At 31.9% G+C, this 13,911-nt stretch overlaps 1 protein-coding gene across 1 annotated transcript; it reads right to left on the bottom strand.

The window, feature by feature from the left end:
* Nucleotides 1–7,684: 7,684 nt before the first annotated feature.
* On the bottom strand, nt 7,685–9,082 carry LOC132033285 (probable galacturonosyltransferase-like 1). Its single transcript, XM_059423216.1, has one exon. The coding sequence runs from the start codon at nt 9,047–9,049 to the stop codon at nt 8,000–8,002; it is 1,050 nt and encodes a 349-aa protein (XP_059279199.1). The 5' UTR covers nt 9,050–9,082; the 3' UTR covers nt 7,685–7,999.
* Nucleotides 9,083–13,911: the final 4,829 nt, after the last annotated feature.

Below are 13,911 nucleotides of genomic sequence, written 5' to 3'. Positions count from 1 at the left end.
AATACACCCTCTGTTTCTATTTATGTGATATACTTTCCTTTCATTTTTATATTTAGAAATAATTTAACTTAAAACTTCCCCTTTTATCCTTAATGAAATGATTCATAACCACATAAATATCTATGGTTTGTTTTAGACTATAGTTTCATGAGTCTTTCTTTCTTTCTTAAACTTCGTGTCTAGTCAAAATTATATCACATAAATTGGGACAAATAAGTATTAAGGGTTCAGGCTTGTGCCCCCTGTGTGATAATCTTCATTGTGTAATTAGATGTAGTTTTGCCATCAATCAGCTTCCATCAACGTGGAGTTGCAATCTTCAGCTAACTTTCAGTTCTCACAGTATGAACTTATAAGTTCAGTAAGCATATGGCGTTCTATATACATCAATTCCACACTAGATTTAGGAGAAGTGAAGGAACAAAAGATATCATAGACGATTTGGTACTTGTTTGTCATATTATTTGGTAAATTTCTAAGTTACCCTGGTTGAATAACGAGTTTTTTGGTGGCACTTCTATCATTTGAGTTAGGATATTGGTAAAATTACTGTAAAGTGTGAAATGCCAAGTGTAAAGGGTAAACTAGTGCTGGAGATGAAAAAATTTGCCGATCCAAACCTATTGAGAAAGAAAAAGAAAACAATGTGGAGGCAATAACAACCGACACTTTTCCCTAAAGTTAATATGTTAAAGAGGAGGAAAAAAGTAGGTAAATTAACCTATCATATGTCCTTATGCTTCTGGACTTCTAGTCAATTATTTATCGCTCTTCTGCCTTTTTTATTTATTTAAAGGGACTAAAAATAAGTTAATAATTGGTTGAAACCGTGGGAATCATCATTTTGACTTCCTTGTAGATCTTCTGTTAGTAAAAGGAACACTTCGATAAGATAACAAATGTATGGCCTTTTATTTAAACCGACAGCTTTGTATAATATCCACATGTTGACCCTGAGAATTAACCGAGTCAATAGGATCTTTGAATCCTTCGACATCCAAAGCTTATGTATTATTCTTTTAAAATTAAAATTTATTCTTTTTTCTTGGGTGGGAAGGTTGAATATAGGCAAGTAAAGGCTGTTTGCGAGATTAGAAATACTGAATTCCCAAAATAATTTTTTTTAGGCTTAAGCATTCCCTATCAAGTAGTTATCCATTTTTCGGTTTCGAACTTGAAATTTTTAGAAGGGATTTTAAGCATTTCATCACACCCTCGGTTATAATAGCTAGATTGCAATCTCGAACTCGAAATTTTTAATTAACTATGAAGGGTCTTAACCAATTACCAATTCCATATCACCTCTTGATTACGATCACTAGACTGCAACTACATTTTTAATTAAAAAGAAAATAGAGATATGATCTTGGTCAATTCCTTCTCTTAATCTTTTGCTACATGATAAGTAGCTGCAAGAGACTTGGACCTTAATTATTGCTTCCTACTAGTTCTGTCGGTAATCTAGTTTCTTTTTTCTTTTGCTTTCTTATTTTTTCAAAAAAGATTACCCATTATAGTTTTCTTAATGCAATTTTTTTTTTTTTTTGGTTAAGAATGAATTTGGATTGCAATCCTTTTCAGGAATGTCAAATCTGGTTTGTGTTAGAAGTGAAAGACAAAGTTTCTCAACAAGCATCATGATATGACTTAAAGCGAGAGGCATCTATGACCTTAGATTCATCCATCTCCATCAAAGTATAGTTAAGAAAATCTCTAATTATAATATGATTTAATTTTGCAAAGATAAATCCTAAGACAAGTCAGAACTCACAACTATTCTGGCCCTAGCATGCATTAGGGAAAATAGACAAATGAAAATAAACCGACTATACGACAATAAAAATTACCATCCTCAGCCTCAAACAAGCAGGGAACAACTATATGAATCTCATTGTGTTTGTTTCACCTTTAGGTTCATCTCCGGTCAACATTATATTTATCATCTCAGTTAAAGAAAATTGTACCATCTTGAAGTACATTTTATCCTCATATGACAACTAGAAAAAAAGGTTAATTACTAATACAACAACTAAACCAAGTGGAGGTATTAAAACTTAACTCACAATTGACAAAAGTGTTCTTCATATATTGACAAACTTTTATACTTGATCTTAATATTGAACTTTATTTAAATCAAGTGTACGTATTAAAAAGTAGCTTAATCATTTTGACTGCTTACTTCAATTTGCATATTTTAAGCAGTGGGGTCCTAGTAGGATTGGGGGTAGAGGTCTTCATTGAATGAAACTAACATGGAATATTATAGAGATAAGTGATGCTTGTATGTACGAACTCAAATTTAATTCACTGATTAGGGTAGTATAATAGTATCCATTTTCCAAAATCAACACTGTAATTGATTGTAGCATATTCATATTTTGAGAAGTACATTATCTGATGTCTCTAAAGTCGGGCCAGCAATTTAATTTCAGCAATTAACACGAAAGCTATTCTATGGACAGATTTATTTTAAAATTAGGCACCAGCGGCTGTCATGGAAATGATGGACAAACAAATTAAAATAGAGTGATACAAATGTCAAACTATCACAGTCAGGTTGATATAACTAAAGTTATAAGTCATTGAGATTGGATTTGTTCGCGTGTTGAGATTTATATTACCATACAAAGTAATTGTATTTCTCATAATGTGAATAATACGACTATATATTTTAGCCCATCTAATTTTATTTGGTTTTCAATAAACAAATTAATAAGAAGAGGATGTTATGTATGATTCTAAACTTTTTTTTTTAGTTTCCCATCCGGTGTCCGGTATCCGGATTGGGGCCCGATTAATCCGGATTCATGCCGGGTAGTCCCACATTGGGGGGCAAAACATTTCCTAACAAGAGTGACTCCGTACCCAAAGGGGCTCGAACTCGAGACCTCTTGGTTAAGGATGGAGCAGTACCAGCCACTACACACAATCCTTGTTGGTTGTATGATTCTAAACTAAAACTTTCTTCACCATTACTTTTCTATTTTTCTCATATTAAATCATTGTGCTATTTTTTTGGGCTAATATAAAGTCAGTTAAACGCCTTATACCAAAAATAAAAAAGGGCAAAGGTGCAAATATACCCCTCAACTTTGCCATTTAGAGCATATATACCCCTCGTTAAAAAAGTGGTGCGTATATACCTATGTCGTTACACAAATGGTGCAAATATACTCTTGCCGTTACAGAAATAGTGTAAATATATACCCTTTTCGCTGCCAGATTTTTTTGAAAAATCATTTCGCTTATCTTTTAATTAAGAAAATGTCACGTGGCTTTAGAAAAAATAAGTCTACCCATTTTTTCTAGTGGGTTGTCTCGTCCGTTTTAAATAAATATCTCCTTGGCTTTAAAAAAAATAAGTTTCCTCATTTTTTTAAATGAACCAGAGCCAACCCATTAGGAAAAAAAAATTATCACGTGGCTTTAACAAAGTAAGTCTTCTAAAAAAAATAGGTAGACTTAGTTTTCTAAAGACACGTGACATTTTTTTAATTAAAAAAAAGCTAACTAATTTTTTTTTTTAAAAGTTATATCAGCGAAAAGGGTATATTTGCACTATACATATCACTTTTTTAACAAGTGGTATATCTGCTTTAAATCACAAACTTCAGGGGTTTATTTGTACCTTATCCCAATAAAAAAGAAAAGAAAAATGCAGGGTCGTGTTTCACTTTTTCACCGCAAATTGTGTTTGGTAAATTAATGTTACTTTAATTTAAACACTGAGTGTGAATACTTCTTTTCATTTGTCGAATACAAAAAAGGCAAAGGTAATATAAAGAAGAGTGAAACTTCCAATTAATTAGTGCAGCTGGAAGAAAAGAGTATTGTTTTTCCTTTCTAGCCCAATTCTGGAGGTGTAGAAAGGCATGGATATCTAACCTGTATGCTTCTCTTCTTTCTCAATTTTTTTTTGCAAATAAGGGAAATAGATCAGAGTTATAAGTTCTGTGTGCTAATGATGTAAAATTAGGGTTTGCATAATCAGTGATGACTTGTAAGGTAATTGAAATTAAATATTTGTAATAAATATTAATCAGTAATCCAATTAAAAATAAAAATTAATATTCTATGTCAAAAAATTGTTTACACTATCAATATATGTAGTTTTTGTCAACTCCTCCAATTCCTCCTTTTACCCAACCTAACATAGTGCACCTAAAGCTTGTGTCTCACTAGGTGCACGTATATTAGGGGCTTCAAAACATGTACAAGTATAAAAAGGTCGTTAGGAATTAGAATGGTTTTTAAAATGTGATAAGAGAGATACTAAGATTTTTCTTGTTTTATTATAATTGCAAATAATAGGATAATGTGGAAGACCGCGTGAAGGGATCATAGGATAAGTAAGTTAGAAAAGCTGTAGGCATTATGCCAAATGAAATTCAGTACAGTACTTACAAGTGGTACGAAGCACGACATGGTTCAAAATCCTAAATCATAGCATAGAGCACTGAGTTTTTAGCGTTTAGTTAGAATTTGACGCAAGAACACGACTTTTTATTCACCCAACAATAATTGAATAATTGACTACGTGACACTGTCACTGTCACACTGCAGGCCGTACCCCCTATATATTATGTATGATGACTATACTATGAGGTCGTAAAAGTCTTGGTCTCACGTCTGCAAATTTAATTTTTTAAACAATTCTACGGATTCGCTATCCATGGACTTTCTAGAATTGCAGCTTCCTTTGATCCTTCATTCTATATCATGATTTCACCCACCGACGTATATCGATTTTTCCCCATGCCTTAAAGTGAAAATATGAAATCCCAATATAGTTTTTGTTCTTGTATATAGGTAAACTCTTTTTCTTTTCTTTGTTAAAATAAGATGCATGCTTAGTATAGTGTTAATGAAAATGTTTCAGCTATATATAGAGTTCGAATAGACTGCAGCTCATTCATATTCCTTGTCCAACATGTACATCAGTACATCCAACAAATAATTTGTCAACATATCGGATTAGCTAGATAGGCTCTTGTTATATTAAATCTTGTACTTCGATTCGCAATGATTATTACTCAACTGAAGCATACCATTTAGGAAGTGAACTAAGACTTGCGAAGATGTTCCGTTCCGGTTTGACCAGATTTTTTTTTTTTTTGGGTAAAAGATTGAAGCAATAAGTTCTGGGGGCAAGTATATATATTTTCCTTCCTACATATTGAAACGCCAAATAAAAGTGAGAAATAAAAGGGAAAAAGGAGTGAATGGGGCATATGGTATTGAGGGCTATAACTAAGAGAATTGCATCAACAAAAAGAATAATAATTAGAATTTTGATACAATTTAGCATATCGAAAATTAGTTAATCGAATTTCCAGAAGGACAACTTAATGGTCAAGAAATATAAATGATTGATAGTGTCACTTGTGCAAATTTCAATGATTTATTATTCATTGTCATCGAGTTAGGCCATGTTCACTGACTATTAATATGTGAAAATAGCTACTTCAAAGGTCATAAGAGAATAAAAAGCATTCAAAAACTTGGCATTTAGTAGTAGATAGAATTACAAACCAAATGAAAATTTGCTTGTTTACATTGTTGTAGGTACTGAACCGAAGTTTGTTTTTTCTTTCTTTCGAGGAAATAATATGTGCAAACAAAAATGTCGCTCTATAAAACATAGAAAAACATGTAATTAGGCTGTCATGTCAAAGTCATTCGAAGATAAAAGGTGGTATATATAAACAATTGAAGGAAAGAGTCAATCGACACTCAAATTTCGCTGGCAGTCGGCTATACTCTATAAATTAAATACTTAGAAAATAATTTTGGTTACTTAATTAGAAAAGAAAGAAGTTTCTGAAATCAAAACACATGCCAGCTTTGATTGCTCTCCTCCTTATTTCTTTGTTTAATCACATTGGCTGTAATAATATGCTAAGACTGGTTCTCCATTTGGATTTAGTGTGATTTTGGCAGAATCCCAACTACTTTGTTGTTATAAATACAAACTCAAATGAAGAAAAAGAAATTAGAGGATAAGTTTTATTTAATACTATTTTGACCAGCTTAAATTTTGTTTACTCACAATCGCGCTGTCTTTTATACCATGAGATAAAATTGTTCAAATGTAACTCTAAATATAGAGCGAACTCCTGCTATACTAACTAGTTAAATTGCACTGATAATATTAAAAAATTTATAATCCTCAATGCATATAACTTAAAAAGTTCTATTTAGACAAAAATTGGGTTAATGATATGTAAGTGTTAGCTTTAAGTGTAGAGTTTATGTATGTGAACTAATAAAAATCCTCCTTCAAATACTTTTAGGAGATCGAATAATGAATACACTTGTTCTAAGTCATCACGCTTTTCTTGGAAGATACATTAATGGAATCTATTACACTAATTATAGATAAATATATCATGTAAGGCCATCAACTATTATTAACATACCTTGGTATCGAAGTAATTGTTTGCAAAATGGGAACAGAATTGCGGGAAAGCAAAGTCTACAATTAATTACCCTAATTGAAATATACCTTTTCAATTTTTTTTGTCTTTGGTATTAGGGAAGTCATCGAAAGTGTTAAAGAGAAACTTCATACTCCCTTTATCTCAATTTATTACTCTGTTTGATATTACGATTCACACATTCAAACTACGTAAAATACTCATTTCTCAATCCAAATGCAACTTTTATAGTATTTCAATATTAAATTTTCATTTTAAAATATCACATTAATTTCAATGTAGTATCAACAATAATTCAAATTATTTTTTATAAATAAAAATGTCACATAAATTGATGCAGAAAGAGTAATATTTGTGCTTCACCCACCCTCAATGAATCAATATAAATAATGTTTCACGTATCAAAATGTATCGATAAATGTTTTCTTTCAAATTTATCCTATAAGATAAGTTTTTACGTATAACCAAGAAACTATATTAATAGTTTGTGTTTCTAAAAAAATTTTAATTTTAAAAAGTATTTTTAAAAAAAGTACTTTTCAAAAAAGTACTTTTGATTAAAAGCAGTTTGTGTTTAGCCAATTAATTTAAAAAATACTTTTGAGCATCATCAGTATTTGGCCAAACTTTTAAAAAATGCTTTTATGTGTATTTTTCTCAAAAATACTTTTTAAAAAAGTACTTTTAGGCAAAAGCTATTTTTTTTAGCTTCTGAAAAACTGCTTCTGCTACTCCCCAAAAGCACTTATTTTTTCTCAAAAACTTGACCAAACACTTCACTTTTTTTTAAAATAAGCATTTATAAAAAAACAAGACTTTTGAAAAAAATACTTTTGAGGAAAAAAAACAAAAGCTATAAATACTCCCTCCATTCATTTTTACTTATCAAATATTCCAAAAATATATTTTCACTTATACTTGTCACTTTAAGCATATCAAGATAAGACAATTTATTTTTTCATGTTTTACCCATAGTATTAATTACTCACTTTAAATCATTTTTCAAATCCAATAAAAATATGCACCAATTAATATGGATACATTGATAAATTATGCATTTTATTTATTATTTCTTAAATAACGTGAAGAGTCCAAAGTGAACAAATAAAAGTGAACGGAGAAAGTATGTACTACTATTTAATTAATGGTAAAACATTTCTTATTCTAGGTGTGAGTAAACTGTGCAAGCTAAAAACACCACCTAATGTGGACAGAGGGAGTGATTGCAATTGAAAAAAGCAGTATCGTCTAAGAAACCAAAATTTTTAACTCATCTGCTGTACAATATAGAGCTCAACTCAAAGATTACATACATCATTCAGGAAAAAAAATTCTCCAGTAAATTGAAAAATCAAGAAAATATTGTAAAATTTTATTACAAGGAGAAAAATGAATTTTAATCCTCCCTATTAATTTTGAATTTTTGAATCTTAAAAAACTTCATCATCCTCTGTTTTTGCACCAGCTCTTCACCAAAAGCCTATACACTTGCATCAATTATTCCATTCTTTTCACTCTTGTCTCTGCTTTTCAATAAACTGAACATTTACTTAACCCCATTTTCAAGAATCAAACGAAAATGGAGGTTTTAACAGATCATAAGGTGCCCATAAAGCATCTAATGGACATGGTCTATTAGCATCAAGTCTAACCCATGGTTTACCTTTACCACTCCAATGCAATAAACTTACTGGACCAGGATGTAAATCTCTACAAAGCCCACGAAAATTATCTCCACCAAGCCCATGTTGATTCCATCTATGATCAACCGGTGCTATATTTCCAGCAAACACGAGTAAAAAAGGTGGTAAAGAACCTAACTCATAAATTCTCATTCTTTTTTGTAATTCCATCCATTCTTCAATCTTTCTTGTATAATCACCATTTCTCCAACGATCAAGATCAATTACCATTACACCCGTGTTAAAATAACATGCTTTTCGATCCGCAAAAGTCAACGAGAGTGAAGGGTTTGACCAGAATGTTGGTGTAAAATATGATGTGAAATTTGCGTTACAATATTCTGGGGCTGCAAGAATTTGGTTTTCATTAAGTGGGGTTTGTGCCAATTTCGCTATGTCATCAACTAAAACCAAATCTGAATCCAAATACACGATTTTTTTAACACATAATGGTAATATATTGGCTAAGTAACTTCTCGCATAGTTTAAAGGACAATCTAAAGCTGAACGGATGGATGTGGAAATGAGACCAGAAACAAAGGAATCATCGAATCGATAAACATCGAATTTAAGGTAAGGGAATGACGCGAGTATGGTGGCGCGTAGGTGTGACGCGTTTGCGGAAGCGGAAGTGACGAAATGGAAGATTGTGTTTTGTGGGCAAGAAGAGTGTTGGAGTATTGAGAGAATAGCTGCCATTGAGCCACGTATGTAAGTTGAATCAAGGGTCATTGCCACGTGTACGGCTTGATTTGAGCAAATTAAGTTGTGGGTATTTTCAATGGAAGGGCATTCTGGGGAATTGTAGAATTCCGGTGCTTCTCGGAATTGTTGCGGCGGCGTTGAGGCGGCATTGCTGGTGGTGGTGGTGATGATGAGAAAAGAAATGAGAAAAAAGGGTAAGGGGAGTTGTGTTTTTTGTGGCTTCATGTGGGGGAGTGAGTTATGTTTTAGATTTGGAAATGAGAAGAGTGTCAGATTTATTTGATTGGGTTTTAGGGGGTGGGTGGGGTAGTGGTGCGTGGGGTGGGGAGATAGTTTGAATTTGAAGTATAGACACGGTTTTGGACCCCTTTTGGTAAGTGATAAAGAAATAACTAAAGAAAATGGTAAGTGAAAAAGAAATTACTCTCTACTTCTCAAATTTATCATTTTTTTGTTTTACATGCCCTTTAAAAAATTAATTAGGAGGGGTTTGATTTAGGTTATTTTTATTTATAGGTAAGTTATAATTTCTTTTCATTAAATGTTTATTCTATTTATATCATTAATGAAAAAATTCTACTAAAGGTAAAATGAAGAAAAAGTAATTAATTATGACTTGAACTTAACAAATAATTTGAAATAACTATTTTTAATAATCACAATAAATAATTTAAGATAGAGGGACAAAGACATAGAAGAAATTTTTAGTGAGTAAATGCAAAATACTGCTGCGGTTACAATTTTTCTGATATTAAATACAACTTGGTATAAATATATGGTCTATTCGTTTAACTTTAAAAATGGTGTTTAACCGATGGTAGAACCTATGTAAAAGAAAGAAAGAGTAAGTTACGCAACAAAGTATTCTTGAACTCGTAATTTAAATATGTCTTGACATCTCTATAGTTGTAAGAATATCTTATTAAAGGTAAAATAGAAAATTTAAAATTAAAGTTTCTAAAAAGAATATCATTTAAATTGGAATAGTTTTGTATGTTCATTTATGTTATGAGTAAATTAAAAACATTGGATACACAACTTCTTATTTCTGATAAAGGGATTTCTCGGAAGAGAGAGTATTGTGATTAAGTCAAGGGGAAGTTGGTTCATTTCATCCTAGAACTAGACATAGATTACTTTTTGGTTTCAACTTTATTTTGTGCTCACACAATTAACATAAATTACAAAGAAAGAAAAAAATTAATTCACAAATCTGTGAAACCAAATCTCATAATTTTAGTTCCACTAATTTGTGAGCACAACTTATATCGATTAATATCCTTCAAGCATATGTTGTGGCAAACTTTAAGTGGTTGTTTGGTAGGTAGTCAAAATTATCCCGAGATTATAATCCCAGGACTAATTTATCCCATCTCTTGAGATTATTTTATACCATCTAAAAGATGGTATAAAATAATCCCGAGATAAGTGGGATAAGGTGGGATATCCCACCCTTGAAATTATGAATCATTTTGTACCATGTTTGGTAGGAGGTATAAATTTATCCTGGGATAAATTTATATCTTCTACTAAATACGATATAAAAAATTAGTGTTGGGATATCCTAACCTATACCATGCACCAAATGACCCCTAAGCACTCTCATTCTTCGCAGAGCTTCAACCCAATCATTGAGAGGGTAAGAAGAAGGATAATTGCAATTGCCAAATGGTCGTAGGAATTAAGACGGATAGATCAAATTAAATGTTGGATTGATTTTGACATCTAATTCTAAGGTCACACTGAGAGGCTTAGGCGTAGGGTTAAGGGGACAAGTGTTAAATGAATTTAATGAGCTCATTAGTTTGGATTATGTTTCTCCATCTATTCATTAAAATATATTCTCAATCAGTTGTCACACATCATGGAAAGTGTCACTTGCACGTAAATAGAAAAGCTAGCTACTAGCTAGTCATGATAAAACTCTTTTTACGTTTGTAATCGTCTGTTTCTTTTTTCCCTTATTTGGATGGATTTACAAATTGCATCAATTCTCTTTTTATTTCATAAATTAGTAGATCCAAATTCTTAGAATTTTATTTACCAATTTGTGTGTATGGGGTGCGGGGAGCCTCAAACAATTTGCAGGACACACTAAATAAATTTTCTGCCTTCAAGCACATATAGTAGCACTTTAAACACTCTCTTTCTTCATAGACCTTCAAATCAATCATCGAGAGGATAAGAAGAGGAATTGCAATCGTCAAATAGTAGTAGGAATTAAGACGAAAAGATCAAATTAAAGGTTTACGATTTTGACATCTAAGGTCATGACTAGGGGTGAGCATAAACACCGAAAACTAAAAAATTGGATCGAATTGAATTAATTCGATTTTTTAATTTTTCGGTATTTTGGTTCGGTTTTCGATTTTTTTAATAACAATTTTGGTGTTCGGTTCCGGTTCATCGGTTCTTGCTTTTTCGGTTAAACCGAAGTTTTTTTAAAATTTTTTTTTTTTGAAAATTTACTACATGAATACAATTTTTTTTTGGGAAAAAAACATAAGTAGACAATAATATTATAATATTTACATACTCTTAGCAACTAAATGTTATTAAACATTACATGACAAGTTAAATGTTTTATAGTAAATCAAATTGCTATATATAAGGAAACTCTTGACGTGAATAACTCCAATACCTATTTGTTGTTCATAGTATAACTGCTTTTATACAATTTCATACTTCCTCCTTATTCTGCAAGATTTTTTTCCAGCGTTTTTTTCTTACCTTTTCTACTTTCTCCTTATTCTCAACTTCTTTCATTGTTCCATAAAAAAAAAATCTCAGTTTTCATTTAACACTACAGGATATTGAATACAAGTATACTAATAATTTGAGTGTTGATTTTTATTATATATAGTATAATAAAAATGTTATACATAGAATAATATTCATATAATTTATTTCACCCATTATAATAAATTAGATATAACTCACATAATTTGATTATACACTATATAAAATTTTATATATCGTATGATTTTATTATACGTTGTATAATACATTATATTTTGTATATAGAAGATATTATCTTGTATGTGTGGATGATCACTATGGTTGGATTCTAAAGTCGTCAAACCTTCAAACATTTAGTCTAGCGTAAACCTCCGTAACTCGAAGCAATCAAGAAGGAAAAATGGAAATAAATGGAGAGATGTGTAATTGCTAAAAAAAACCGAATTAAAAAATCGAAACCGAACCGAACCGAACCGAACTAATTCGATGCGGTGTTCAGTGTCCACTTTCAAAAAACCGAAACCGAAAAACCGAACCGCACTTTGAAAAAACCGAACCGAAAAACCGAAAGCCCACCCCTAGTCATGACTGCCAGGCTTAGGCATAGGGTTAAGGCCTAAGCAAAGGGGACCAAAACATAAGTGAATTTAATGAACATTAGCATGAAGCTCTTGATAAGAGGCCATTACATCAGTATGGATTATGTTTCTTCATCCATTCATTGAGATTAGATATTCTCGAGTTAGTTGCCACACATTATCGACAGTGTTATTTTTTTACGTTAAGAAAAAGCTACTACTTGTGATAAGTTCTTTCTACCTTTTAAGGTGAGGAAAAAAATATCTTCAGAAGGTCAGTCAAAAAGTTCTAATTGTAAGCCAAAAATCTCCGCTGCATGCATTCTACCTTAAATTTCAAGAATACCAATACAACTACTAGCCCCAGTTTAAAAGAGTATCCACTTAGTCATTTATAAACCCCTTAAAAAAATACTAACACCAAGGCAAAAATAGGTAATTTGACTAAATTACCCCAAATTAAATAGGTATTGGGATTTGGTCACTTAATACTTAATAAGGGTCAATCCGAAAAAAATAAGGTTAATTCTTTCTTAATTTAATAAGTTGACATTCTAACAAAAAAATAAAGGCTAAGTGGATAATCTTTTTTTTTTTAATCGGAGGGAGAGGTACAATTATAACTCTGTTTAATTATTGGGTTCTTGAAGAGTGACCATTTTACCAATATTTGTATGTGTTTACACGGAAAATCGACACAATTGAATTTGTGTTCGTGGTCAAGGACACCTAGATCAATATAATCAAAATTATGAAATAGCAAGTAATAATTAACAAGACAAGTGAAAGTAAAGCATAGCTAGTTATGTAACCTGAGCCTTGGAGAAGCCTTGAGCTAGAGTCTCCAGGCGGTGAATCACTATAACCTGAACGAATTAAGAAAGAAAGAGTGAATGCTAAGAATAATATGAAAAGCTCTATTTATACTTGAGCTATTGGGTACAAATTCCATGAATCATGCCCCCTAAATTACCAATATTAATCTTTGCAATAAAAAGGTAATTAAGAGGTGATAAAGGCCGGAAGAATCTTGGGGGTCTTCTATAACGGTTGTGCATTGAATGATGTTTGATCTGTGAGTTGGCACGCTCCTCCAGATCTTTTGTAGTTTCAGTCTCCGGTAGCAGTTACCAAATTACTTCTTCGGAGAGTCGTATGCTTTCCTGGAACCCTTTGTTTGCTAACTCAGATCAGACCTGTCGCCATTGCCACGTGTCATCTTTTGATACGTCCACTTGGTGTCTATAGATTTTACCCTATACAGATAGAGCCCCCCTCCCCCACTTTCTGGTTACTCGCTAAGATGTGATCGGGAAGTGGAAGATTTTCACCTTTTTGCCGAAAATTCATGTAATCTCCATCGTGACTGCCTCATTAAAACCATTGCTGAAAAAATTCAGTGGGACAAAAACCGGTTGAAGGGAAAAGATTACAGGCCTTAGGGATTCAGAGTACAACTCTGCCACTGGTTTTTCTACCGTCAACGGCTAGTTGATGCTGAAAATGTACCACCACCACAAAAAGATTGATCTCGGGTTTTTAGTGTTTCGGAACTTTTAGTATTTGAGTTTTGACTCTTTAGGAATTTAGTTGCACCCAAAAAGTTTAAACTTCGAATCTTGATTCTTGGGTTTTTAGTTATACCAGAAACTATTTAGTCTTAGAGTTTTTGACTCCAGGATTTTTAGTTATACCTGAAACTTTTTTAACCTCGCAGCCTTAGAGGTTGGGGATGTTAACGACCAGAAATTTAAATCTTCTGGTTCTGGA

Source organism: Lycium ferocissimum, chromosome 10 (assembly GCF_029784015.1).
Source record: "Lycium ferocissimum isolate CSIRO_LF1 chromosome 10, AGI_CSIRO_Lferr_CH_V1, whole genome shotgun sequence".
NCBI lineage: Eukaryota > Viridiplantae > Streptophyta > Magnoliopsida > Solanales > Solanaceae > Lycium > Lycium ferocissimum.
The sequence above is the reverse complement of the archived record's forward strand: the minus strand, read 5'-3'. Positions and strand labels throughout refer to the sequence as shown.

Bases quoted from the DNA above. Each gene is read 5' to 3' on its own strand.
- LOC132033285 (XM_059423216.1), bottom strand. From the start codon at position 9,049: ATGAAGCCACAAAAAACACAACTCCCCTTACCCTTTTTTCTCATTTCT.